Source organism: Megascapheus bottae, chromosome X (genome assembly GCF_031878675.1).
Source record: "Megascapheus bottae isolate mThoBot1 chromosome X, mThoBot2.hap1, whole genome shotgun sequence".
In the NCBI taxonomy this organism is placed as follows: domain Eukaryota; kingdom Metazoa; phylum Chordata; class Mammalia; order Rodentia; family Geomyidae; genus Megascapheus; species Megascapheus bottae.
Window position 1 is genome coordinate 28,151,964 of NC_143547.1, and position 26,968 is coordinate 28,178,931.

At 41.8% G+C, this 26,968-nt stretch overlaps 1 protein-coding gene across 2 annotated transcripts in view; it reads right to left on the bottom strand.

Annotated features, from left to right (window-relative positions):
* Positions 1 to 369: 369 nt before the first annotated feature.
* Positions 370 to 26,968, bottom strand: part of LOC150040652 (uncharacterized) — a 109,832-nt gene continuing 83,233 nt past the window's right edge. The window contains exons 1-4 of one of the 2 annotated variants that reach the window (XM_090325996.1): positions 11,710 to 11,795; positions 5,502 to 5,580; positions 2,481 to 2,555; positions 370 to 2,140 (exon numbers count right to left, since the gene is read on the bottom strand). In XM_090325996.1, the coding sequence (XP_090182122.1) occupies positions 700 to 1,974 (1,275 nt within the window). In that variant the 5' untranslated portion in view covers positions 1,975 to 2,140; positions 2,481 to 2,555; positions 5,502 to 5,580; positions 11,710 to 11,795 and the 3' untranslated portion in view covers positions 370 to 699. Of the gene's footprint in view, positions 2,141 to 2,480; positions 2,556 to 5,501; positions 5,581 to 11,709; positions 11,796 to 26,968 lie in introns of those variants that run through there. The other variant, XM_090325997.1, reaches the window with a different exon arrangement.

The following is a 26,968-nucleotide window of genomic DNA, read 5'->3' on the forward strand; positions in this document are numbered from 1 at the left end:
TACTAAAGGCTTGGTTTCCCTGTGAGGTACAAGATTTCTGAACACTCACACATATTTTGACACTTTTTCAATCTGATATATTGTATATATGTTTATCTGGTTATTTGAAATAGGATAGGGGAGGGGGCAAAACAAGATGAGGGGTGGGGGAGGGAAATGGGGACCAAAACATGAGAAGTAATGCGCCTTCTATCTGGTTAATATAATGTAACCCTTCTATTAATTACAATAAAAAAGAAAAAATGATTCCTGAACACTCTTACACATATTTTGACACTTTTTCAGTCTGAAGGATTATTTGTTGTGACAAGTTGGGGAAGACTGATACCAAAAGCCTTCCACACACTGGTCACATGTAAAGGGCTTTTCCTCAGAATGACTTTTTTTTTCAGAATGAATTTTTAGGTATCTTCTAAGATGGCAGTGCTCCCTGAAGGATTTGTAACAGTAGGAGCACATATGAGGGTCTCTATCCAGTGTGAGGTTTTGTGTTCAAGAAGACCATATTTCCCCTATCGGCTTTCCCACAATTAATACACCCCAAAAGTGACTCTCCATGTTTCTATTAAGATAGGACAGATGACTAAATATGTTTACACGGTGGGAATTTAAATTATTTTTCAGTTTTATGTGGTTTATCTTTTGTTTGTTAAAGAACACAACAGTTTTGGATGTTTTAGCAAACACATTGAAGGAATTCTATTTTCCTGTCGGATGTGTTAGTATATGTCTTTTAAGATTACTACGCCAATGGAAAGCTTTGCCACATTTATTACACTCATATTGTTTTTGTTCAGAATGAATTACTTTGTGTTGCTGAAGAAGATAGAGAATTCTAAAGGTTTTCTTACACTCAGGACATTCATAAGGTTTCTCCCCTGAATGAATTGTGAAATGTCTCTTAAGGTTATACCTTGAGCTGAAGCATTTTCCACAAGTATCACACTTATGTTGTTGGTTACCAGTGTGTTCTCTGAGATGTAACCGCAAAGCTTTGGGACCCAGGAATGTTCTCTTACAGTGACTGCATGTAAGAGGAGATGGGTTAGGTATTGGAAGCTGTGCGAAGAAACTAAAGAGTTTCCCACAGTCCTTGCATACATAATGTTTCACTACTATCTGGGTTCTCTTCTGCCCAGAAGGATTTGTGTCTGCATTGTACTCGTTGGATCCTTCCCCATTATGAACTCTATTCTGTGGTCTACCATGGGAGGACTCTCCAGGATCAAACTTACAGTGGTCATGTGAATGGCTTTGCTCTCCATTATCCATTTTCCTACTCTGAGCAATGGTAGCTTCTGTGCACAGGGCTTCACCAATGCTGTTACACTGAGGAGGATTGTGTTCATCTATTGGCTCCTCCTTGATTTCACCCATTTTCCTACTCTGAGCAATGGTAGCTTCTGTGCACAGAGCTTCACCAATGCTGTTACACTGAGGAGGATTGTGTTCATCTATTGACTCCTCCTTGATTTCACCCATTTTCCTACTCTGAGCAATGGTAGCTTCTGTGCACAGGGCTTCACCAGTGCTGTTACACTGAGGAGGACTGTGTTCATCTATTGGCTCCTCCTTGATTTTCAGTATTTCTGGTTGCAAACTATTTTGAGTAGGGTGTGCTTGATGGAATGTAAGGGGAGTTGCAATATTTGAAGGAAAACCTGGAGGAATTTCTATATCCATTCTGTCCTGCACTTCTTCACTCTTGATAATCATGATGGGTTGGCTGAAGTAAAGTACTACATTAGACAAGTTCTCATACTGATTTGACATCACAACCTTACCCTTGTCTGTCTGTTCTGTACTGAATAAAGTCCACTTCTCCCCAGTGAAATCTAGGGCCACATTGTGAAAACCTACTGAGTCGTGTGTGAGAATGTGAATGTTTTCTCCCTCAGTGACCATTATCTGTTGTATATTAACAGGGGGTTGAGCAGACAGAAAGAATGAACTGGGTCGAGGAGCATTTGCCATTTTTCTGGTCAGAAAGTAAATACACTCACACAGCAGCTAGGACAACTAGGAAACTAACACTGTTTCAATGGTACATTCAGGTAGCGTCTCAAATGCAGAAATCCAGATGTCATCAAGGGCAGGGATCAGCTCAGGCTGATGCTTGTATAGTTTCCAAGATGTTTGCCTTTGGGGGAAAAAAGAGGCTCTCAGAACATGTGAAGTTGTATAATGTTGCAAGTGCACTGTCTGAGTGATCGTGCACCTCCAAATGTAAAGATGTGCCTCCCAACATAGGTACAAGAACAGAAAGTATTAAAGGTTACTTGGGTTTAGGTTTTAAAATTCAAAGCCCACGTTCCAATTCATCTTCTTTGAAGGTGACAAGAACAATGAGTGCTAGAGAAATATAAAAAGTGAAAAGCACATTTTCCTGAGGCTCAGGTGCCTCTGCCCTGAGCATAATGACTACAAAGAGAAGGCAGAGAAAGAGGGCGTTTCCAGACAGAGGATGGAGACACACTCACCCTTTATTCTTCTCTTCTTTTCCTGTAGCTGTGGAATCTTTCCAGTTCAGTTGAATGTTCCCTTTGGCCAATGAGCTGGTGAGAAGAGGAGAAGAAACTTCAGCTACATTTGTCCCTAAACCAGGGTTACCAGAGTCTGCAAGTATGGAAGCTATGGCGTATCCAATGTCTGTGCTCTTCACTACCACTACACAAAGCATTGGTGATGAGTAAAGAGATAAAATATAGGAACAATACTACTAAAATAAACATGGAATTCAAAATAAGACCCCTGAATCATTCTCTTCATATCAAAGGGAATAGAGTTGTTCAGTCCCAACTTCAAGAGTGAGCTTGGAGCATGTGGGTTATGACAATAATCCTATCCTAATAAGGAAGCTGAGAATGGAACTTCGAAGGAGGCTGGTCTGGAAAAAATAGAGAGCCTTATTTTCAGTTAACAAGAAAGAAACTGGATGTGGAGGCATGATTCAAAGTATATAGAGGAAACCTTGAATGAAAAAAGAAATGCTAATAGCGAAAAGCTAAAGCCATTTCCTCTAAAATCAGGAATGAGACAAGGATGCCCACTCTCTCCACTTCTCTTCAACATAGTATTAGAATCCCTAGCCAGAACAATAAGGCATAAACGGGATTCAAATAGGGACAGAGGAAGTGAAACTTTCCCTCTTTACAATTGACATGACTGTATTTAAAGAACCCTGTAGACTCAACTCCCAAGTTCCTTAAGCTGATTCTAAACTTTGGCAAGGTAGCAGGGTATAAAATTAACCCTCAAAAATCAACTGCCTTCCTATATGCCAACAATGAGAAGGAACAAGACGACAACCAGGAAAGCAACTCCTTTTGCAATAGCCTCAAAGAAAATAAAGTGTGTAGGAATTAACTAAGAATGTAAAAGACCTTTTTGGTGAAACTTTAAAACCCTGAAAAAGTAAATTAAAGCAGAACTGAGGAAATGGAAAAACCTCCCATGCTCCTGGATTGGAAGAACTAATATAGTGAAAATGGCAATCTTGCCAAGGGCTATCTACAAATTCAACCCAATCCCCATCAATATCCCAATGTCATTCTTTAAAGAAATAGAAAAGGCAATCCAAAATTTCATATGGAATAATAAGACCCCATATAGCAAGAACAATATTTGGCAGCAAGAACAGCGCAGGAGGAATTTCAATATCAAACTTTAGACACTATTACAGAGCTATAGTGACCAAAACAGCTTGGTACTGGCACAAGAACAGGCCTGAAGACCAACGGAATAGAACTGAGGACCCAGATATTAACCCACAGACCTATGGCCACCTAATCTTTGATAAGTGAGCCAAAAGAATAGAATGGAAGGAAGACAGCCTCTTCAACAAGTGGTGCTGGCAGAACTGGTTAAGCACCTATAGAAAACTAAAGTTGGATCCTTCTTTGTCAGCCTGCAGTAGAATTAACTCCAAATGGATCAAAGACCTGGTGGTAAAAACAGATACTCTGAAAATGTTACAGGAAGGAATAGAAGATACACTAGGTCTCCTTGGCACAGGTCGCAACTTTCTTAATAAGGACCCAGAAACACAACGAATCAGAGAAAGTCTGGATAAGCAGGGACAGTGCTCAGGCCCTGAGTTCAAACCCCAGGACTGGAAAGAAAAAGAAAGTTCATCGGCATTTCCCAGGGCCTCAGTTCAAGTCCTTGGAGTGGCAAAAATAAGAAAGTACAAACACAGGACGGAGGAGAAGGGAAGGAGGAAACAAAGATGGTTAAATAGTGAGTACTTGCCTTGCATTTTCCCAAAAGAAGATATTCCATACTGACTGACACACAACATTGAGTTGTTAACAGATATATTTAGTTGTTTAAAGACCACAAACTCCTCTTGTAAGCATTTGGACTCCAGACTGCTGCTGGATGGGATATAATCCAAGAAATCTGATTCATGGTTTTTTTCCATTCTACATCTGGGATTTTTTTTCTAAGTCCCCTCCTAAAACTTCAAATCCTGCCCATCCTCCATAACTAGTCAGGGCAAAGGTGCAAACACCAAGGGTGAATCCGGAAGCTTCCTTAGTTTGATTGACCTCTGCTACAAACCACCTGTGAAGACTTCCACTAGCTAAGCAATGTCTCACTTCCTTATTATTTTCTCTGAAGTCATTATGGGCATTTTGTGAAATACAGCAAAATCTACTAGTCCCCATGTTAGTGCCCCTTCCATCCTGAGGATTTTCTTGTTTTGGTGTATTTTTCTATGTACAGGCATGTGTATATGTGTGCGTTTGTGTGTGTGTGTGTGTGTGTGTGTGCGTGTGTGTGTGTGTGTGTGGAGAGAGAGAAAGAGAGAGAGAAAAGCAGGGTTTTGACTCAGCTCCTATTGGTTGCACATAGCATCCTTATTCAGCTACAGTTCTTTCACTTGATGCACAACTGCAGCCTCACATTTTCCTTGTTAATTAGAGGTAGACTCAAGTGGACTTTTTAATCGGGATGGATTTGAATCACAATCATTCAAATCTCAGCCCACCGAGTTGGTAGGATAACAGGGGTAAGCCATCGTAACTTGTTCAAAAGATTGATTTGCATGTCACAGTTCTAGAAAGGACACAAACTTTCTGTGGACTTATACCAGGAATTCTCTCTCTAACCTTCTGCTGAGTTCAGGCCTGAGGAAAACAGTGGTTGGATGAATGCAAACATAAAGCAGTTATAGGGGACCTAGGGCCACTGAATAGAGAGCTTGAGCTGAACACTGCAGAAGGAGGTGGAAGGGAGTAGAGGACATTCACGTCAGTGTAAAATTGAGCAAAATGCTGGTCATTCTACAGTGCAATCTCTTCAGTGTCTTCAAAGTCCAAGGCTTCTGCTATCTTCCTGCTCTGCTTTCTAAACTATATGTTTTCTTCATGCTGGTAGGAAAGTTCCATGGCCACTACTAACTGAAGCAGTGAACAGTGAAATGCCTGCCAAGTGTATCCAATTTCAACCAGAAAACAGTAACTCTTAGATTCCAATATCAGGAGATTCTCACTTACATCTTATTTGTAGAGCTGGGTCGATTTGATATCCTTATTTCAGGGGAGCCTGTTTACTGGGTGTGTTGAAATTTTGAGGCTGTAATGGAAAACAGGAAGAATGGATATCAAGTAAGCATATCTCCTTACTTTCCATATAAAGCTTATAATTTATTCAGTTTACAAAGCCCCTGTGACTGGTATCAAACACAAAGCCCTCTGGACGGAGAGCATGTCCTACCCCACGTACATAGCTATACACTTCTTATTCTATTTATGTTCTTGAGGGGCACTCCAGATCAGTATTTAATGAAGTTCCTTGGTTGCTGACTACATACATCTGCCTATTTCCAAGGGAATACAAAGATGCATTATGTTTTGTATTGCAGTCGCAGCCAGTCTTCCTGAGATAGGAGAGGAAAAGAAGGAAATAAATACTTGAACCCCATCACTAACTAAAAATGTCCTTCCTCTCCTCTCCCTCCTCTCCTCCCCCTTTGAAGACTGATTGACATCAGGGCTGGGCACTTCTTTTGAGTGTTTGTGTTCAAGGCTAGTGCTCTACTTCGTCCATGCTATCTCCAGGTTTGGGGTAGTTAATCAGAAATAGGAGTCTCATGGAATTTACTTCCAGGGTTGTTTGAATGGCAACCAATAGATCTCAATCTCCTGAGTAGGTAGGATGATGGGCATAAGTCAACCTTGGCGAGGTTGTATTTAGGTATATAATTTTGCCTACTAATAAAGCCTGGATGGAAGCTGAGTGCCTTTTTCTCATACCTATTATCTTGATTACTCAAGTGGCTTAGATCTAATGATCATGGTTCACATTCAGCCTAGGCATGTAGCACTGTTAGACTCTTATCTCTAATTAACAAAAAAAAATCCCAACAGAAACAGAGCTGTGGCAAAAAGTGACAGAGCACTAGCCTTGAGTACAAATTCTAGGACAGTGGCCAGGTCCTCAGTTCAAGCCCGGGTTCTGGCACAAAAACAAACACAAAAGTCTGGATATCTTTGTTGGCTCGGGCTTATAATCCTAGTTACACAGGAGGCAAAGTTTTGAAGAATTGAAGTCAGGACTGGCAACAAAACAAAGAGTTATCAAGGATGCATCTCAATGGAAAGACTGGGTATAGTGGTATACATGCCAGCTACATGACAGGCCATCAATACGATGATGGAAATCCATACAATCCTGAGCAAAAATAGGACATCCAATATGAAAACTAAGGAAAAAGTGTTGTGGGCATGAGTTAAGTAGTAAATCACCAACATAACAAGTGCAAGGACCTTACTTTAAGCCCCAGTGCCACCTAAAATATCAACCTAATGAGTACTATAATTCTGAATGTTATGTGGTTTAAACTTATTTCAGCATTTACAATAAAAATAATGAATTACACACTTCACAGAGTCCATGGAAAGAAAATAAAAATCATGCATTTGTTCTTGGCCTTTCAAAATTAATCAGAATTCTGTGGTCATAGGAAAATAACCTTCAAGCATGCCTATTTTTGTCCATGTCTGTTTAAATGAGCAAGAACTTACACTCTAAGTTTTCAGTCATCTGCTATAGTCAATTACAAAGAGTTAAGGATATCAAATCAAGGGACAGTTTAATCCCAACTCCCTATGTCTCCTCGAAGCCCCAAGGGGCAGTGGATTTGGGGTTAACATTAGACACATAAATTCATTTGTTCAAAACATGTTTGTACTCAAATGAGGCATGGACCTGAAATCTCGACCCTTTTGGATTATCCGGGAACCTTCACAGGTAACTATTATGCATTTTAAGGGTCACCAAAAGGTAGATTCGCATGCATCCAGGAAGATGCTTTTGCAAATCAGAGTGCTAGACAGGCTGAACTACTGTAGCCAAAACTGTCTGTCCAGTTGTCAAAAGTTAAATATGTATGTACTTTTCAGTTTGGAGTAAATATTGCTCTGCATAACATTTGACCCTTGCAACCCCTTGCTTAAACAGGCTAAGGTTTTATGGCTGTGGCTAGGCAGGGTTAGCTTCTCTGAGTCAGCTTGAAGAAATAACAGAAGATGGATCTTCACCTATCAATTCACCTTAAGATCATGGGACCAAAATCATTTTGGAAAATGAAGCAGGAGAGATTAAAGGAAGAGGCATAGGAAACTGTGGTAACAAGTGTGGAAGTGTGGAGATGGCACTTGCAATAGATAGTTACAGGCTCAAGCCACCTATGTCTGCCCAGAAAATCTGAGACTTATTAACAAGAAGTCTGGGTAACAAAAGTTGTCACCTTGGTAAATTGCCCCAGAACATTGTCTGAAAACTTGCTTCAAAACCAGTGGGTCCATAGCCTGCTGACCCTATGAACTCCGAAAGTAACCAGAAAATATTGGGAGATCTCACAGATGTCAGGCTCCCACCTTAGGTTAATAATGCTTCGTTATGTCTCCAGTCTCTATTCAGAAAATACAGGTAGCCCACCAGGAGGTGTGCAATCACGCAGGGAGAACCTGCCATTGCCCAGTTGAGATCCAGTCCATCCCTTCCAACCTGGAGACTCTGTCTGGGTTAAAAAGTTCATTAAAGATGACTCAATGCACCTTCTATCTGGCAAATATCATGCAACCCTTCTATTAATTACAATAAAAATATATGAAAAAAGATGACTCACTCCTGCCAGGAAGGAGTCTACATAATTATCTAGACCACCTCCACTGAGGTGAAGGTCGATGGGATTGCTGCCTGAATCTACTGCATGTGACTAAAGCTTGCTGATTTGGGATTGAAGACACAAGCCACTTCAAATCTGTTGAAGCACACACTTCTACATTTCCCTAAACCTTTACCTTCTTCTAAGGCCTTCAAATGCAACCTAGGCCCCCAAAATAAAAAAATTCAATTTCATGTACATAAAATCAATGGGGAATTAAGTTAAGAGACTGGGTCTGTTTTCTCTAGATATTTGGCCCTTGATTTCTTCTGATTTTTTCCCTAGATGATTTGCTTTTTTTTTTTTAGCACTTTCTTAGGTTTAAGTGTCTTTATCTCGTTGTATTTGCTAATGTATAACATTTTATTAAGTTCAATTCTTCAAACCTTATGTGGTCTTAGCATTTGGGGCTGCAGTTCTTTGAGACAAGAGTCCACCAAGAGTCCCCCAGCTCTCCAAGAAGGACTCACAATTTGGTCTCTTAAGTAATGATTTTTCTGTTTCTCCCAAATGAGTCTCTGTACAATAGCATAATGTCACCAAAAATATTAAAATGTATGATGAATCTGTTGGTGTACACCTATCTATCGTGGTAACAGGAAGGCAGAGGACAAAGCACACATGGGCTGAATATGAAGACCTTGTTTCATAAAAAGGAATAGAAGCCAGACCCTTGTGGCTTATACATTCTATAATCCTAGCTTCTCAGGAACGTGAGATCTGGAGATCCTGCCAGCCTGGCAGGAAAGGCCCGTGAGACTCTTCTCACCAACCAGATGCTCAGATAAAGCCATCCTTCAGCAAAAGAAACTCAAAAGCAGCATTCAGGCCACCAGATCAAGCCTAAGGGCTCACAAAAGAAAAAAAAACAATGGAAAAACGATAAGAAAATATTTAAATTCATTTTACCTGATTATTCATGTTTCTCCTTATAAGAATCTGTTCCTTTAATGTTTTTATAAGATTTTATTTGCTAAAAATATTATGTGTACCTATTAAAACACAGTAAATGGGCCGGGAGTTTGGCCTAGAAATAGAGTGTGGCCTAGAAATAGAGTGTGGCCTAGCATGCACAAAGACCTGGGTTCGATTCCTCGGTGCCACATACATAGTAAAAAGCCAGAAGTGGTGCTGAGGCTAAAGTGGTAGAGCTCTAGCCTTGAGAAAGTAAAAGGACAGTGCTCAGGCCCTGACCTTAAGCCCAGGATTGGCAAAAAAAGTTAAAACACAGTAAATTTACAAGAACTAAACTTCCATCATTTTGGAAGCTGTATCCAGGTGGAAGATTATGCTCTTCTTTTCATGTGGCATTAATTTTAATTCAGATGAGGGACTGTTTTGAACCAAGCATCCTTATAGAAAATTTACAAATGCACTGGCTGCCATTATAAGCCAAGATCCATATTGAATCTCAGTTATATCATATATGAGGGGAAGTATATACTACTCAACTGCTCAAATCATATACAAGCACAGGAGGAACCCAAGTTGCTTGACCCTGGAGTCCACATCAGAAGCATGTAGCTACAGTTAGCACATTAAAACTGCTCCCAAAAATGTGCTTTTCAACCCCCACCTACCAAATTATGGGCATCACCAAACCAACAGGATCAGCCCTTCACTCCTGGGGGAGGGTACAGCAAATGGAAAATAGGCTGTTCCCGCAGGCTCAATGGTACCAGAAGATAGCTCATACCTAGATAAGATCTCTAGTAATCATAGTTGTAAATTACAGAAAATGTAGGCAGGTAATCACCATCCCCCACACAAACCATTTCCCTCTCCCTAGGAAGAATTACAAACCCATATTTGGACAGTACCATCAGCCACTCTGCCTCTTGCCTTCCAAATTAGGATGAAGAACAAAACAGACCAAAGTGTCAGAAATTGGTACATTAGGGTTCATACTCAGGAGCCAGCACTGAAGCAATGGGCATGCACACTCCTAATCCTTTTATGTTGCATTACACTTGGAAAAAGTTCTCACAATTTGTCATAGGCATCTTTGGGCTTCCAGGCTTGCAAAAGGCTCAACAGCCATTGTGTTTATATTTGTGTCTGTGTCTCTTTTAGTTATGGGTAGTTGATACAGGTTTTCTCCCACTTTCACTTGTATTTCATCCTTTTGGTAGTTACTCTACCACTTGGAACACGCCTCTAGTGTCATAGCCACACATTTCTGGAGAAAACAAAGCTCTGCCATTGCCTTGACTGACCTCAAACAAACATCAACTCCCAGCAACATTGGACCACAATAGACACAAGAAATAACTTTTTGAACAACAGGGGCCCTACAGAACCTAATGCCACTCTGTAGATATGCCCCCAAATCCCTAACATCATTCCCCTCAAACTCACTCCCACATGCCTTTCTGATATTATAGGATTTAGAAGTTTGCATTCTCACACAGTTTGCCAGAAACCACTTGTGCCCCTCCTCGTACCGCTTAGGTACAGGTAAGTGAGAAATGAGTCTTTTTTGTTGTTTGCTTCTTTATTCATTTTTATGGTAGATGAGGGAATTCTGGCATATAATAGAATTGAAATACATGGGTAGAACCATTACAGTTTGAGTAGTTTTTCCCACAGCCTTACACTATCTTTTTAGAAATTCTGTACTTCCAATCTAGGAAAACGACACACAGCACACACCAGGCCAGGCCTGCTATTTTGTGGTGATATGATGTGGTTTATAGATATATCTGTGATTGCATAGATTTCTCATATTGGAGGAGTGTAGGTGTGCATTCCATGAGGTGGGTGATGCCACAAGTACCAATGCATCTTGATTATTATTTTTTAAAGTAAAGCCATGCTAATTATTCCATGAACTGATCTCAAAGATCCAAGTACAACCACCTTTGATGTGTATTAGTCTGAATGATTGGCACAGACCATCACAGCCACTGGAAACATCACTGTAACACCAGAGACCCTGGTGAAATCGAGTGCCACCCTGATACAACAAAATGAGTAAAGACAGAGATTTTGGATTTATTCTCTAAGCTGCAGACAGATGGAAGATGGTTCTTTTCCTTTCAAGGTACAACAACAAAAATTCAGTGGGGAGGCCCAGTAGAATGAGGGAGCATGGATATACTTTCCACCCACAGGAAAAATGCCAATTGGACTTGGCAAAAAGTAGAGCTGTTTTGTCCAACTGCTGGCATTAATGGATTCTCAGAGAATAAACTAGATCAACTGACACAAGACCAGAATGCAGAAGAAAAAATTAAACATGCCAATTAAAATATGCTCCTAAAGACAGGTGCCAGGGGTTCACACCTGTAATCCCATTTATAAAGGGGGTGGAGATCTGACGATTGCTATGCAAAACCAGCCTAGGCAGGAAACATGTCTGATAGACTTATGTACGAGTAAACACCAGAAAAGAGGAGGTGGACCTGTGGATCTAGGCAGTAAAGCACTATCCTGAGGGGGGAAAAAAAACCCGAAGTGACGATGCCTAGGTAGGAATTCGAGATGCAAAAATGACGAAAAAAAAAAAAAGAAAGAAAAAAGTGCTCCTTAACTGTTAATTGTCCGTGTGTTTCCTCTACCTGATGGCGTCTTCAAAGGACCACGTGAGGACCAGACCTGCGGACTCGGCAAGGCAGCCAACAGCCAGGCGGCAACGTGGTCGGCACCCGCACTGCCAGTGGAGATCTCGGGAGCCCTTAGGCCTCTGCGCCCCCCCGCCGGCGGCGTCTGTGGAGGACCAAGGCCCAGAATCAGCGTGCATGCAATGTCTCCACTCCCCGTCCCCACACGACCCTCCCTCCTCTCGGGGTGCATTCGCTGAGGGGCCCCAGGTCCCCACGCGGCCTAGGGACATCCTTTCCCCTCCACCGCCCCGCGGCTCCGTCCAAGAGCCAGCCGCACCCCAGTGGCTCCAGGCCGAGGGCCGAGACGCCTTCTCCCCTACTGCTGCCATCCGGGGGTCCTGACAGGAACCCCGACGGCCTAGCCCGCAGCACCAGAAGAGAGTCTCCTCCCCACTCGAACCCCGCTCCCACACAGCCCCTGGTCACCGCTCTTCTCTCCCTGCCTGCGTCTGCAAACCACGCACTGAAGTTCAGGCCTCTGGAGATGCCGCGTGGCCGACAGCCCGGCGGCAATTGCCTCAGCGCTCGGCACTGCCGGAGAAGACCACGCCCACCTTGGAGAACTCTAGCGCCCCCCCCCTGCGGAGCATGCGCACTATGCCGGTCCAGGTTCATGACCCCATTTATAAGCACGTGCCTTTGTAACCCTGTGGACCATCTAGATGCCCAGATCACAAATAAATCCTGGCTAAAGCCGTCTGTCCTAGCAGCTGCAGAAGAGTGGACTGCTTTCTTCCACTCAGTCTGCATTTGCTAACATTCATTGTGCAGGCCACATGACCATATGAAGCCCAGGCTTATACATTCATTCTCCAATGAGTAGTCCCATAACTCGCAGAGGAATGGGGTCCCCATATATACCAGGAAGGATGGCAAGAAGTATGTTCCCTAGCTGCTGGCATCCTAACAAAGCTATATGACAATTCAGAGTGCCTGATTCTGGACCACACATGGAGCCTCTTCCTAAACATCCACTCGTCATCCCTTTCTTCTCCACTAAGTGGAACCACCAACAGACCCAGGATTCACTCTCTGGACCTGGCCCCTACCATGCAGTTAGGAGGTCACTTAATCTTTCTACTTCTCACCTTAGAGCTTCTGCATATTTATGAACTCTAGCACACAAAGCAGCCCTCTGCAGACCACGCAGTAGGTGGGTCCCAAACTCATATTGCTCCACAGAAGCTACATGACAGTCCTTTAAAGGTGTAGTTATATTTTGAATAAAGTCTCAAAACTTTTTTAGACCAATATTTTCTCCTAATTGAACACAAAGTGCACACTCACACTTATGAGTTTGAGTTGTGTATACCTTCATGTGTTTGGGTGGGCTTGTGGGTGTATTTGTGTGTGTATTTGTGAATTGTTGCTGATTATTTTATGAATTCACAAAATTTCACTTTACTTTCTGCATTGTGCAAATTACATAGTGTTTATTAATGTACTTTTCAATAAGTGTTAAAATAAGCATGGTTAAATACTAATTTTTGAACAACACATTTATAGGATACATTTATTCTAATATGGCTTCATACTAATTTTTGTACAGCACATATATAAGATATTTACTCAAATATATGCCAACATTAGAGAATTTTTTGTGTTGATTCTGATGTTCTGAACACATTGTTCCTGTGCTTCTTTCAAGGCTAGTGTTCTTTGAACTGAGGCACAGCTCCCTTTGCCTATTTGTTGGAATAGTTCATTGCCAATAAGTCTCTCATGGACTTTCTTGCCCAGACTTTCCTGGAATCACAACCCTCCAACCTCTGAGTAGCTAGGATTATAGATTGAACCCACAGGGTTAGCAAGTACTCCAAATCTTGGTAATCTGGCCTTTGTTCTAGTGTTAATAACACAAAAAAGAGTCTAGTTTATGGCTTCACTTAATGACAAAAGCACTATTTACTGGATGAATGTGAGCGTTTCTCCTTTGTGGTGTGCAAAATTATGACAATATGTGTGAGAGGTATTGAAGAGATTTTAAACAAGATAAAAAATAGCATCAATTCCACGCACTGATGGTTTGTAACTATAATCCAAATTGCTCAAGAGATTGATATCTCTTGTACTAACCAGTACAAAACTGCAAGAGAAATTGTAACTCAAGTGATAGAGTGCCATCCTCAAGGTGGAAATATTGGTTAAGGGACAGTGCATAGGGCCTGGTTTTAAGCTCCAATGCACCATAAATAGATTTGTGCAGGATCATGAGTGTGAGAGAATGTATAACCACACACATTTTGAGAAACACCATGCAGTGTAGAGGTAAAGTATCCTAGTAAAAATGTAGCAGAGGAGTCGGAAGGTAGCGGCGAGACAATAGGGTCCCAGCCTAGCTCTCTCCCACAGAAAGTGAGAATCAGGAAATCCCACGACTCAACTACTTTAAGTAATCTACAACAACAAATGTAAGAAGCAACGCAGAAGTACACAAACCGGAAAAGAAATCCAGAAAAAGCTTATATCCTACATTCTCAATGAATCTGAAATGTGAGGACCCCTCCCCCACCCCTCACCACCATCACCAAGCTGAGAAAGTCGCAGCAGAGGGCGCCTGGCACAGGAAGCCCCGAACTCCAGCTAAGCCAGCAAGCGGTGGAATCCAGATGCAGGAACCTGCACATACAGGGGCGCGGACAGCACAGACAGCAGTGGAGACACAGGGGAAGCGAACAACCCTCCAACACGGCAGAGCAGCTCACATCTAACCCTGTCAATAAGTAGCTTAGCGGGTTCCCCCATACCCATCGGGAAAGCAGAGCTGGTGGAGAGCTACAGAACTTAACCCAGACCCCTCCACCCCGCCCAAAAAAGATGGGCAAGTGTAGGGGGGCAAGGAAGTCAGACTCCTGTCCCTTCCCCCAACAGCCACCTCCCCAAAGACATTGACTGGAGACTGACAGGCGGGCTGGCGCAAAGACCCAGCACCCCACCAAATGGGGCAGAGTTGTCCATACTCCCACCTGCCCAGCAGCCTTCTCTCCCAGGCCACTGAAACTGGAGAATGAGGAGCGCTGAGACCTTGCCTTCCAATAGCAGGTGGGGGTGTGCAGGAGTCTGGGAGCCAGCATCTGACTAAATGAGGTGCCTTCCTGCTGGGAGTCTCCAGCAAGACAGCACCAAGGGGACCCCCATGGAGTCACAGACAGACACTCTGCCAAAGAGGACAAAACACACCAGGGAACTGAAGGACAGGGAAGAAAGCACTCAAATGTGTTTAGCTGAGAGCTACCAGAAAATCCCAAACCCCAGGCCCTCGGCTGGGCCCTGTCCCTGGGAAAAGGGCAGGAAAACTAGCCATCTGCCGGGCTAGCTGAGACTGAAGTGCACTTCAGAGATGCCCACTGTGGGGACTCTCGTTGGGCTGAGAGCTAGCCATGCAGTGGCACAAAGCCTCTGGGAACAGGATGAACACCTGTAAAACCTAGAAACTCTGACCTAGTCGGTGGCGGAACCAATCTTGCTGAGAACCACAAGTATACACAGATTCCCAGAACCACCAGTCCCAAACCAAATAAAGACCGCCACCTACCAACCACAGCAAAGGCCGTTCTAAGGGGCAAATTTATCACACTAGGAGCTCATATTAAAAAGACAAAAGAAGAATATGTAAACAACCTAAAAAAGAAACGGAAACACCTAGAGGCACAAGAAAAAGTTAATTCTAAAACAACTAGAAGGACAGAAATAACAAAAATAAAATCAGAAATATCAGAGATTGAAATAAGATCTACTATACACAAAATGAATAAATAAAAAGATGGTTCTTTGAAAGAGTCAACAAAATAGACAGACCCATGGCAAGATTAATCAAAAAAGGAGAGGGGAGACTCAAATAAACAAGATTAGAGACCCCACGGGAACAATCACAACTGATATCCAAGAAATACAGTCCATAATGAATAAGTACTACCAGGGTCTATATTCAAAGAAACAAGAAAATCTAATAGAAATGGATGATTTCTTAAATACATATAGGCTATCCACACTGAACAACGATGAGGTAAACAAATTGAACAAACCAGTCTCTTACAATGAAACGGTGGAAGCAATCAGGGAAATGCCAACCAAAAAGAGCCCAGGTCCAGATGGTTTCACTGCGGAATTCTACAAGACGTTTAAAGATGAAGTAAAACCTATACTCTTGAAACTCTTCTGAGAAATAGAAGCAGAAGGAGCAATACCAAACTCATTTTATGAAGCTAATATTACTCTCATCCCCAAAGCAGGGAAAGACCCAACGAAAAAGGAAACTACAGACCTATCTCTCTAATGAACACAGATGCAAACTTCCTCAATAAAATATTAGCCTATTAGCCATCAGAATCCAGAAACAAAGTTTAAAAAATTATACACTATGATCAATTAGGCTTCAATTAGGGTGGTTTAACATTTGCAAATCAATCAATGTAATACATCACATCAATAGGGCTAAGGATAAGAATCATATGATAATTTCTCTGGACACGGAGAAGGCATTTGACAAAATACAACATCCATTCATGTTGAAAGCACTAGAAAAATAGGAATAATAGTACATTCTTTAAAATAATTAAAGCCATATATGAAAAACCTACAGCCAGTATTATACTAAATGGTGAAAGACTGGAAACACTTACCTTAAAATCAGGAACTAGACAAGGATGCCCACTCTCTCCACTTCTCTTCAACATAGTGTTGGAACCCTTAGCCACAGCAATAATGCATGAAAAGGACATCCAAGGGATCCACATAAGGAAAGAAGAAATTAAAATATCCCTATTCGCAGATGACATGATCCTCTACTTGAGTGACCCAAGAAGCTCCACTCACAAACAACTAGAATTAATAAACTACTTTAGCAAAGTGGTAGAATACAAAATTAACCTTCAGAAATCAGTAGCCTCTTGTACACCAACAACACACAAACAGAAGGCCAAATTAAGAAAATGATCCCATTCGCAATAGCCCCCAAAAGAATAAAATATTAGGAATATACTTAATAGAAGATGTAAAGGAATTATTCAATGAAAAATATAAAAGCCTAATGCAAGAAATTAAAGAGGACACCAGGAAATGGAAAGACATCCCATGATCATGGCTAGGGAGAACCAACATAGTGAAAATGGTTATACTGCCAAAATTGATATACAAATTCAATGCAATCCCCATCAAAATCCCAAAGACATTCTTTATGGAAATAGAAGATATAATCCAAAGATTCATATGGAGCAAGAAAAGAAGTGGAATAGCCAAAACAATTCTAGGCAAAAAGAGCAATGCTGGTGGTATTACAATACCAGACTTCAAACTCTACTATAGAGCCATAATTTAAAAAACCCCATGGTATTGGCACAAAAACAGACCAGAAGATAAGTAGAAGAGAACAGAAGACCCAGAAATAGAACCACATACCTATAAAGTTATATTTGACAAAGGAGCCAAAGATATACAGTGGAACAAACACAGTCTATTCAATTATTGGTGCTGGCAAAACTGGGCAGCTACATGCAGAAAACTAAAAATTGACCCTAGCCTTTCACCATGTACAAGCATTAACTCAAAATGGATCAAAGACCTCAATGTCAGACCGGAAACTGTGAAACTGCTTCATGATAGAATAGAACAGACACTGGAACTCGTAGGCACAGGCAAAAGATTCCTGAACAAAATCACAGGGTCACAACAGATTGGAGAGAGACTCAATAAACTGGACTACCTAAAAATAAAAAGTTTCTGCACAGATAAAAGCATAGTTGCAAAAGTAGAGAGATAGCCAACCAACTGGAAAAAGATATTTACCAATAATACATCTGACAAATGCTTAATGTCCAGTATCTACAGGGAACGCAAGAAAATAATTCCCCCCAAATCCAACAAACCATTCAGCAAATGGGCAAGGGGACTAAAGAGAGCCTTATCAGAAGAAGAGATTAAAATGTCAGAAAAGCATATGAGAAAAACCAAAGGAACAAAAGGCGCAGGGTATCATGATATGTGTCTAGTAGATCCAAACAGAACAAGAGACAGGACTCAATATTTGCATGCGCAATGCTATGGACATGGTATTGGAAATATAAACATAACTACATAGACATAAAAACCTATGACTCTATAGAAATAATGTTTTATTTCATAAATTAATGTTTCTATGATATATAAACCCTTAGCCTAATTTTGATTATGTTCTAAAAACTAAGTGTCAGTGATTGTATATAGATTCCCTTCTTGAACACTTATTTGTTAAACATGTCATTTGAAAAATGATGTAAAAATCAATGTTAATAAATTCTTTAATAAAAAATTAAAAAATGTAGCAGAAAAGTCTCTCTTAGCACTTTATGTGACTAAAGAGATGAGAACTTGCCAGACATGCCACATGCTTCACAGTAAACAAAACAAAATGAGAATGTGACTTAAGAGACTTCCAATATGAGGTTTCCTTTGCCTCAGAGAGTCACATTTCTCTTTCAGGGAATACTTGCTGAAATCAGGCCTCATTTTCATCCATCTGTAAAGTAAGAATTGTGCTGAGAAAATTTGTAGCCACCTTGTTCCTCTCCTAGCGCATAAAGCAAAAGAATTAAAACTGTAGCAATGTTCCCTTTGTAAGTTACATAGATTGTTCTGATTTAGGTTTATAACTGTTCTACCCATAAATTGTCACCATTTAAACTACTGGAAAGAGTGAATCTCGTAGCACTATAGTAAAATGACTGCTTATTGGTTACTTCTTGGTATCTAAAATTTTATTTTCTCAGAAGGGATTTTTTTGGCAGTTGTGGGGCTTGAACTCAGGGCCTGAACACTGTCCTCGGATATTTCTCAGGGCTAGAGCTCTACCCTTGAGCAACAGCAACATATCCAGCTTTATTTTTTGTATGTTGTGCCAAGTGTCAAACCCGAGTCTTCTGGCAAGCTAGGCAAGCACTCTACTACTAGGCCAAACTCCCAGCCCAGAAAGGATATTTTTAATGGTTCTCTCATAGACAGAAAAGGACATGTTTACACACAAATGGTGTTTTTGTGTTTTGGTGTGTTTTGTGCCAGTAATGAGGCTTCAAATAAGGGCTTGTACTCAGTCATTGAGCTTTATTGCTCAAGATTATTGATATAACATTTGAACCACAGTTCCATTTGTGGTATTTTCAAGTTCATTTGGGGTAAGAATCTCATGGATTTTCCTGGATGGAATGGCTTCAAATCAAGATAATCAGAGATCACCCTGCTAAGTAGTTAGGATTCACAGGTGGGAGTCACCTGCATCTGGCTAACTCATTCAATATTGAGGGTTTTATCCTATACTGTGAGGTCACCAAGACCCAGAAACAACCCTACTTCCAAATTCATTGCAAAAAATGCTTTTAAAAATTCAAAATAGAGCAATAAAAATCTAAAGTTCATGTGAAGTAGACATTGTGCTATAGTTTGGATCTGGGATGATCTGCAAAGGCCCCTGTATTATAAGCATCATCACCAGACTGTGAACGCTTGGGAAATGGGGAAATTTTCAGGACCTGCGTCTTGTGTGGAGGTTAGCAGCTCATTAACAGTGTGCCTCTCATGTCTTAATCTGCGTCTGCGCCACCATGAAGTGAGAAGCTTGGCAGAAAGATTTGTGAGGTGTATAGCCAACATCTTCTCTTCAGGAACAACAATGTCATCAGCACATGTGGACTGAAATCAATCCTCCAGGACACCAGTGGTGGTGCAGGTGACATGAGATGCCACTCCCATACAGGTAAGGCCATACCCCATGGGGCTAGAGACCAAGAAAGGAAGTATCCCACACCTTTCAAGGTTCCTCAAATCTGGTGTCCTTGTTCCATGCCACTTGCCTTGGAACGCTCTGCTACTTCTAGTCTAGAAAACCAGGGACTAAAAGCTATACTGACCTGTGCAAGATTTGAGGGTTGTGAATAAGATGGTTAAGACAATACATCTTATTTGACTTACCTGGGTCAAATATATACTATCATTTCAAGGGAGGCTCCCAGGTAAGCCTCTTTACCAAGCACATTGAAAATTGGAAGTTGTAATTGAAAAGGTAGGGAGAATAGTTCAGCTTAACAACTCTCATTACACCTCACATAAAGCTTATAGTTTGTTCAGTATATAAAACCCATCAGAGTGGATTAAAAATGAGGGCTTCAGGCTAGATAGCACCTCCTTGCACATACATGACTATATCCTTCCTTCTCAATTTGTTTTACTGAGATTGACCTCTTCCAATCTGGAGATTCCATTTGGTTCAAGTAATTTCTCAAGGAAACCCTCACAGAAACTTGGAAGGAAGCCTGTATCCCTTCATCAGCATGTTAACCACACCCACTGTGGTAAAAGTAGACAAGCAACAAAAAAGAAAGGAAGACCGAAAGAAAGAGAAATGGTAAAAAGAAAAATTCCTGCTTCCCAAGATTTACCTCTTACCTCCTTTCCTCGACCTATAGCATCTTCAATGAACCACGTGAGGACCAGACTTGCGGACTCAGCAAGGCGATCAACTTAGGTCTCTGAGCCCCCCGCCGGCGGCGTCTGTGGAGGACCAAGGCCCAGAATCAGCGCACACGCAATGTCTCCACTCCCCGTCCCCACACGACCCTCCCTCCTCTCGGGGTGCATTCGCTGAGGGGACCCAGGTCCCCACGCGGCCTAGGGACATCCTTTCCCCTCCACCGCCCCGCGGCTCCGGCCAAGAGCCAGCCGCACCCCAGTGGCTCCAGGCCGAGGGCCGAGACGCCTTCTCCCCTACTGCTGCCATCCGGGGGTCCTGACAGGAACCCCGACGGCCTAGCCCGCAGCGCCAGAAGAGAGTCTCCTCCCCACTCGAACCCCGCTCCCACACAGCCCCTGGTCACCGCTCTTCTCTCCCTGCCTGCGGCTTCAAACGACCCACTGAAGTTCAGGCCTCTGGAGACGCCGCGCGGCCGACAGCCAGGCGGCAATTGCCTCAGGGCTCGGCACTGCAGGAGAAGACCACGCCCACCTTGGAGAACTCTAGTGCTCTGGTTTGCACGACGCGGGCCAGGTTCATGACCCCACGCACAGAAATGAGTCCTCATGACCCTCTGGATGATTGAAATGCCGAGCTTGACCCATAGTCCACCGGCACCAAATCCTGCCACTCACTATTTATGCACACGGCTGGACCAATCACAGATATTAGGAGGCAGAGACATGAACGGTTACAATGGGACCAGGAGATATTCAGACGTGTACTCAAAACCCAGCAATGCGCCAGTGGAGCCCCCCCTCAATTTCTTTAGGGTTTCCATAATATCTATGGGGCCTTATGCTTCTCCCTGAACAAGTGTGGCACCACCATGCCAAGCAGCTCTATGTGTGCTGTGCCACACACAGTGTGTATTGTAGGGATTTGCTGCTTGGACTTTGCTGTCTTCATGTTTGCTGGTATTGTAGTAACGTGGCCCATGCAACCAGTGCATACAACCTCTTTTTTCAAAGGACTGGATCCAAACACAGTATTGTCCTTCCCTGGACCAACTACACCTCCCCCCCCTTCCCCCGACATACACATGCCTGTTACCCAAGATTACTATGATAAAATTAGTATCACAGTCACCAGAATAATAGTTTTTAATAACACAGGCCATAATTAGACAAAAAGCCACTCTGCCACCAACATTAATTTCCCTACAGCCTTCTGTGCCTATTAGGTGCCTATAGTCTGGTAGAGAAACTGAATTCTGCATCTCGGGCTGCATTAGGTGACAATCAGCAGTGAGTTCCCACAGAATTAAGTGTCTGTGCTCACATTTTCCTCCCACACTTGCTGGTGGCATCACCTCCAGGTGGTGGGAACCCAAATTCATCAGGCAGCAGGACGGAAGGCATTTTGCACAATGGATGTCACTCTTAGATGACAAGAGAATAAAACAGATGGCCTGATTCTGGACCCCATTGTAGAACATGATAGCCACAGTTGGGACTTCTGTCCTGCTCCCCATCATGCAGTGGTCTTCTCTTTTCTTTCCACCTGATAACTCCACCAACAGACTGAGGACTGAATCTCTTGATCCTACCTGTGGTACAGTTAGGGAGCTCTTTTCTGCTGCCAACTCGTAGCTTGTGTGGCAAAGATCTATAGTCCTCAAACAAGGCATTTGAAGACCTTGTAAGTAGAGGTCCAAACTACAAACCATGGTCTTTCCCTTCCAAAGTACTCAGATGCCCTAAGATTCAAGTCATTGACCAGCATCATCCCTTGTCCCTTGTCTTCCCAATTAGGTAAGGACCAAAACACAGACAGGGAGAAATGAATGTGATATTCTGTTGAGGTGTGTGTGTGTGTGTGTGTGTGTGTGTGTGTGTGTGTGTGTCAAAGTGTTGTTTAAAGTTGTACTAATAAATTGACCCTGGACTTCCACCCTGGTCTATTTTGTTGCCAGTTGTGGAGCCTGAACTCAGGGCCTGATCACTATATGCGGGCTTTCTCAAGGCTAGAGCTCTGCTATTTGAGCCACAGCACCACGTGTGGCTTTTCTATGTGTCTCGTACCTAGAAATCGAACTCAGTTCTTCATACATGCAAGGCAAGAACTCTATGCCTTGGCCAAAGTGTTGGCACACCCAGGTCATTTTTATTTAATTGTATTTTGAATGAGGTCTCAGAATTTCCCTACACCATTTGAAATTCAAGTATAGCACGAGAAGCATCATCAGAAGGAAATTTTTTGTGTGACTGGGCTGGCCCTGTGATTTAGATACAGGGATTTTCCCACATTAGATTACATTTATTGCTTTTGGGGACAGTCTATTACTTCAGCCATTAATCACAGTCAATGGGGACAATGCCAACTTTTTTGTGAGCATAGTTAATAGCAAGATTGACCAACATTTCCCTTTGCTCCCAAATTAGCTAGGATGCATGGATTAGGCACCATAGCCTCAGAAATACCATGGGAATGACACAGGGCCCACTGAATCAAAATGTGAATCTGAAATCACTAGACACTTTGTTTTTGCCAGTCCTGTGCATTTCTGTTTTTTTTTTCTATGAATGTTGTACCAAGGAATTGAACCCGGATCTTTGTGCATTCTAGGCAAGCACTTTACCTCTAGGCTAATCTCCCAGACCCTAGTCATTAATTTTTAATTAAAACTTTTTATTAACACTGAGTCTTTACATTGTATTTCAAATGTCATATTCTACAAACACTTATTCAAGTAAAAATTTTCTATATTATTCAATGGTACATAAATTTAAGAACATAATTAAAATTATGCTGAGTCTTTGTATGTCATAGACACATGTCAATCTATATAATATCAATATATCAATATATGTCTATATAATATATATTGTATTATAGACCTATATGTCCATATAGATATATTTATATCTCCACATTCATGTCAATGTCCTGAAGTACCTGAGTATTGAGTCATCGCTCCTGTTGTTGTTTTGCTTTGTTTTAATCTTCTTTTTCTTTTTTTTTGGGCCAGTCTCAGGGCTTGAGTGCTGTCCTTGGGTTTTCTCAAGTCTAGAGTTCAACAGCACCATTTCTGGCTTTTTCTATATATGTGGTGTTGAGAAATTGAACCCGGGTCATTGTGCATGCTAGGCAAGCACTCTACAACTAGGCCAAATTCCTGGTCCCGCTCTTGTATTGTTTAGAACTAATACCCACATATCAAAGAGACTGTGCGCCTTTTGTTCCTTTGCTCTTGTCTTATTACTTGACATGATTCACTCTAGTTCCATCCACTTCCCAGTGAATGCCATCATTTTATCTTGACTGTTAAACATGTAGAATTCCATTGTATATGTGTAACACATTTTTTTGTATCCATTCATCTGTAGTGTTGTTTCCATCACTAGGCTATTATGAACACTGCAGTGATTATATGACTGTGCAGGTGTCCTTACCAATATGGATGTTCTGCAAAGGCCCATGTGTTAAAAGAATGGTTACCAGAGAGTGAACTGCTGGGAAGTGGGGAAGTCTTCAGGAACTGGGTCTTCTGAGGAGGTTAGCTCATTGGCAGTGTGCCCCTCATGTCTTAATCCGCTTTTGAGCTACCATGGAAAGAGAAGATTGGTTTCACTTCATACTTCCTCAACCTGTGCAGAAAAGGCCATAGGATTCCAATCTCCAGCTAACATGAAGAAAATCTCATGCCACAACTTGCAAAGCAGTAAGCTCATCAATTGTGGACTAAGGTCTCACAAACAGTGGCTCAAAAGAAACTTCTCCTCCAAACATTTAGCTAGGCAGCTAAACTCAGGGCAAGGTTACTGTCCCTTGACTGGTCCACTTAAGACTAACACTGTACCACTTGTCCCATAACTCCACTTCTCTCCTCTGGCTGGTTGATCAGTGATAAGATTCTAATAGGCTTTCCTGCCTAGACTGGTTTTAAACAACAATCATCAGATCTCAGCCTCTTGAGTAACTAGGATTACAGGCATGAATCATTGGTTCCCATTTCTGTGCATTGTTTTTTTGAACAGAGGCTGAAAGGTGCATTCTCTGTATAGTGGGACCAACACCATCAGCATCATCTAGACAGTAGTTGGACCTTTGTGCTCCACTCCAGAACTATTGATTATGCATTTGCTAAAACATTCATATAATTCACTTGCACTTAAGATTGAGAATTCCATTCTTTATTGTTAGTCTTGAAATTCTAAAATCAGTGTTTAGTAGTCTTTATATTCCTGAGATCAGGATCCAGTAACATACACGTATATACATATATGCATATATGTATGTATGTATTTAACAAATATTTTTTATTTAATGTTTTATAAAATAGCTACTTGTTATACTAAACCAAACATTAAACTCTTCTGTAATACCCCCTTACATGGTTTTGGAGTATCCCCTTGATTGGTTTTGGAATGACAACAAAACAAAACAAAACAAAAAACGAAAACAAAATAAGAAAAATCCTCATATGATTTTGAATTCAGCCAGCACTTGACCCCTCAAAACTTATCATTCTTCATTATTTTGAGCCATTGGGTGTTAGTAAATTTCTTGGAATTAACATGTGTTGATAACCACAGATTGAGACAGCATGACAGGATACTGTAGTCCAAGAAATAAGAAAATACAGAGAAAGTTATACAGAAAGAAATTCAGGTCTCCCTGGCACTTGGGTTTGAAGTTCCCACAAGCAAGCATATTTATTTGAGTTTACACAGTAAAGATTACCATGGATAAATACAAAGAAAGAATCTATACTGGTATTCCAAGCAGAGCCAAAATGGAGTTTGTGACAAACACTGGTTTCCTTGTCTTTTGGAGAAAGGAGACTGCAACTCAGGCAAAGTCCAGACACATTCCACTAGCTTTGGTCTAGCTCTCAGCCCCTCCAGCACTAAGGAAGGGGGAGGAATTCAAATCTCCTAATGCTCTACAGAACTGTCTCTTTTAACCCTTTCATGGCCAATTTTCAGCATTCTGAGTCCTGTTGAGGGGACTTTTTAACCTCTCAAAAGTTTTCCTCATTTAACAGCTCATCTTCAGAGTTCCCTACAGGGACACCTCTATACTCTGGTTCAGCCTCTGGTGCAGCTTCACCACTAGTGAAGAAGAAAAATATTTCCCCTGGCTGCTTTGTGTCACTATGATTCCTGTTCAATCTCAGGTACTGATTGCTAAGGGGAAAGGCTGGGTTCACCCATCCTCTTGATAGCTGCAGCCAGAAAAGTTTCCCAAAGCCAAGAGACTCCATTTAATACATGATGACACAGTAGTATAATGTTGACAAAATAAGTTCTGTGCTAGGTATGGTGGCATAACCTTGTTATTCTAGAACTCTGGCAACACAATCAGGAATTCTTAATTTGAACACAGCACAAGAAGGGAGCTCCTTTGACCTCAATCTCAACAAATAAGCAGTTGATCGAATTGGAAGTGTGGAGATGGTGACCAATTGGCTCCAAAGAGTAAAAAAGCAAAATTAAATTGCATTAATCCCTAGATCAGAATCCTAGACTCTTCCCCACCTACACATTCACAGACATATGCATCAATTCATACAAATGCAAGGAATATCAGATTTGAGGTGCATGTTTCACTCAACTGGAAGCAGCAATTGATTGAGGGAAAAGTTATGAAACTTTATTTAAAATATAACTCAACCTAAAATTAATTGTGGTATAGCTCCAGTGGTACAATCCTGGCTTAGCAACAGAAATGGAAATAGTTCTTCTCCTATAAAATACTTATTTCTCCTTTGTGCTACTGTGTCTAAGAAGTCTCTAGCTTAATTGGGAAGGTGAGGGCCAAGTGTCATTGTCCAGTGAGGGCAGAGTGAGATGGGAGTATGAAGTTTCATTCAGCTGCAGTGTCTGCTAACATCTCTTGTGGGAGGGATAGATCCAAAATACACAGAAACTCTCTTCCTGCACTATTATGGTAGAGGGAATGGCCTGCTAGTATTTTGTCCTATCACTTGGTCCATATGTCTGCTTCTCAAGTGTTCTCATGATGAGGACACCAGGTAAAAATGGATGGGATCAAAATTGCTCTTTGGGAGCAGGTATAAAGTGCTAGCTGCTTCTGTTTTAGGATCCTAATGTCAGGCCTTTCCACTTTTCTGTAGGTATCCATTGATGCCAACGGTTGATTAGAATACCCCTGTCCCTCTTGCCTGGTACAGTTGTAGTTCCATCTTGGTTTTGAATGTAGAGGTCAGGCAGCTAAGGAGGAAAATAGTTCCCAGGTCAATGGGTGCCACTTGATCTCAGCTAATGCACATCAGAGGAGCACGATTCCAGCACTGGTTTGATTATACCATAAGGCAATCAAAGTCTCTAGTGACTCCTGAGTATGGGGGGTCAGGTGGCGTTTTGATTCAGCAAGGCCTGTGTTGTTCACATGGCATTTCTGAGACTATGGTGCCCAGAAAATTTAAGAGCAAAGGCCATGTGACTGAATCTTGCTTTTACAAAACTATACCAAGGTAAAAAGTTGGCATGGCCTCCATTCCCCCCTCCCACAAATCAGCTGTGAGTATTGGTATGGATCAAGGAAAAGAATGACACCTCCAAACAAGAAATCTAAATGAGAGTAGGTGATTCCCTGAATCCATCCCAGACACACAAAGAATCTTTCTGGTGATGCTCCCCTTGCTGGACTCAAATCTCAAAATGGTGTAGGGAAAAATGTGAAACCTCATTCAAAATATGATTCAATGCAAATGACCAGGGTGTAGGTACAGGATCTGTTTAT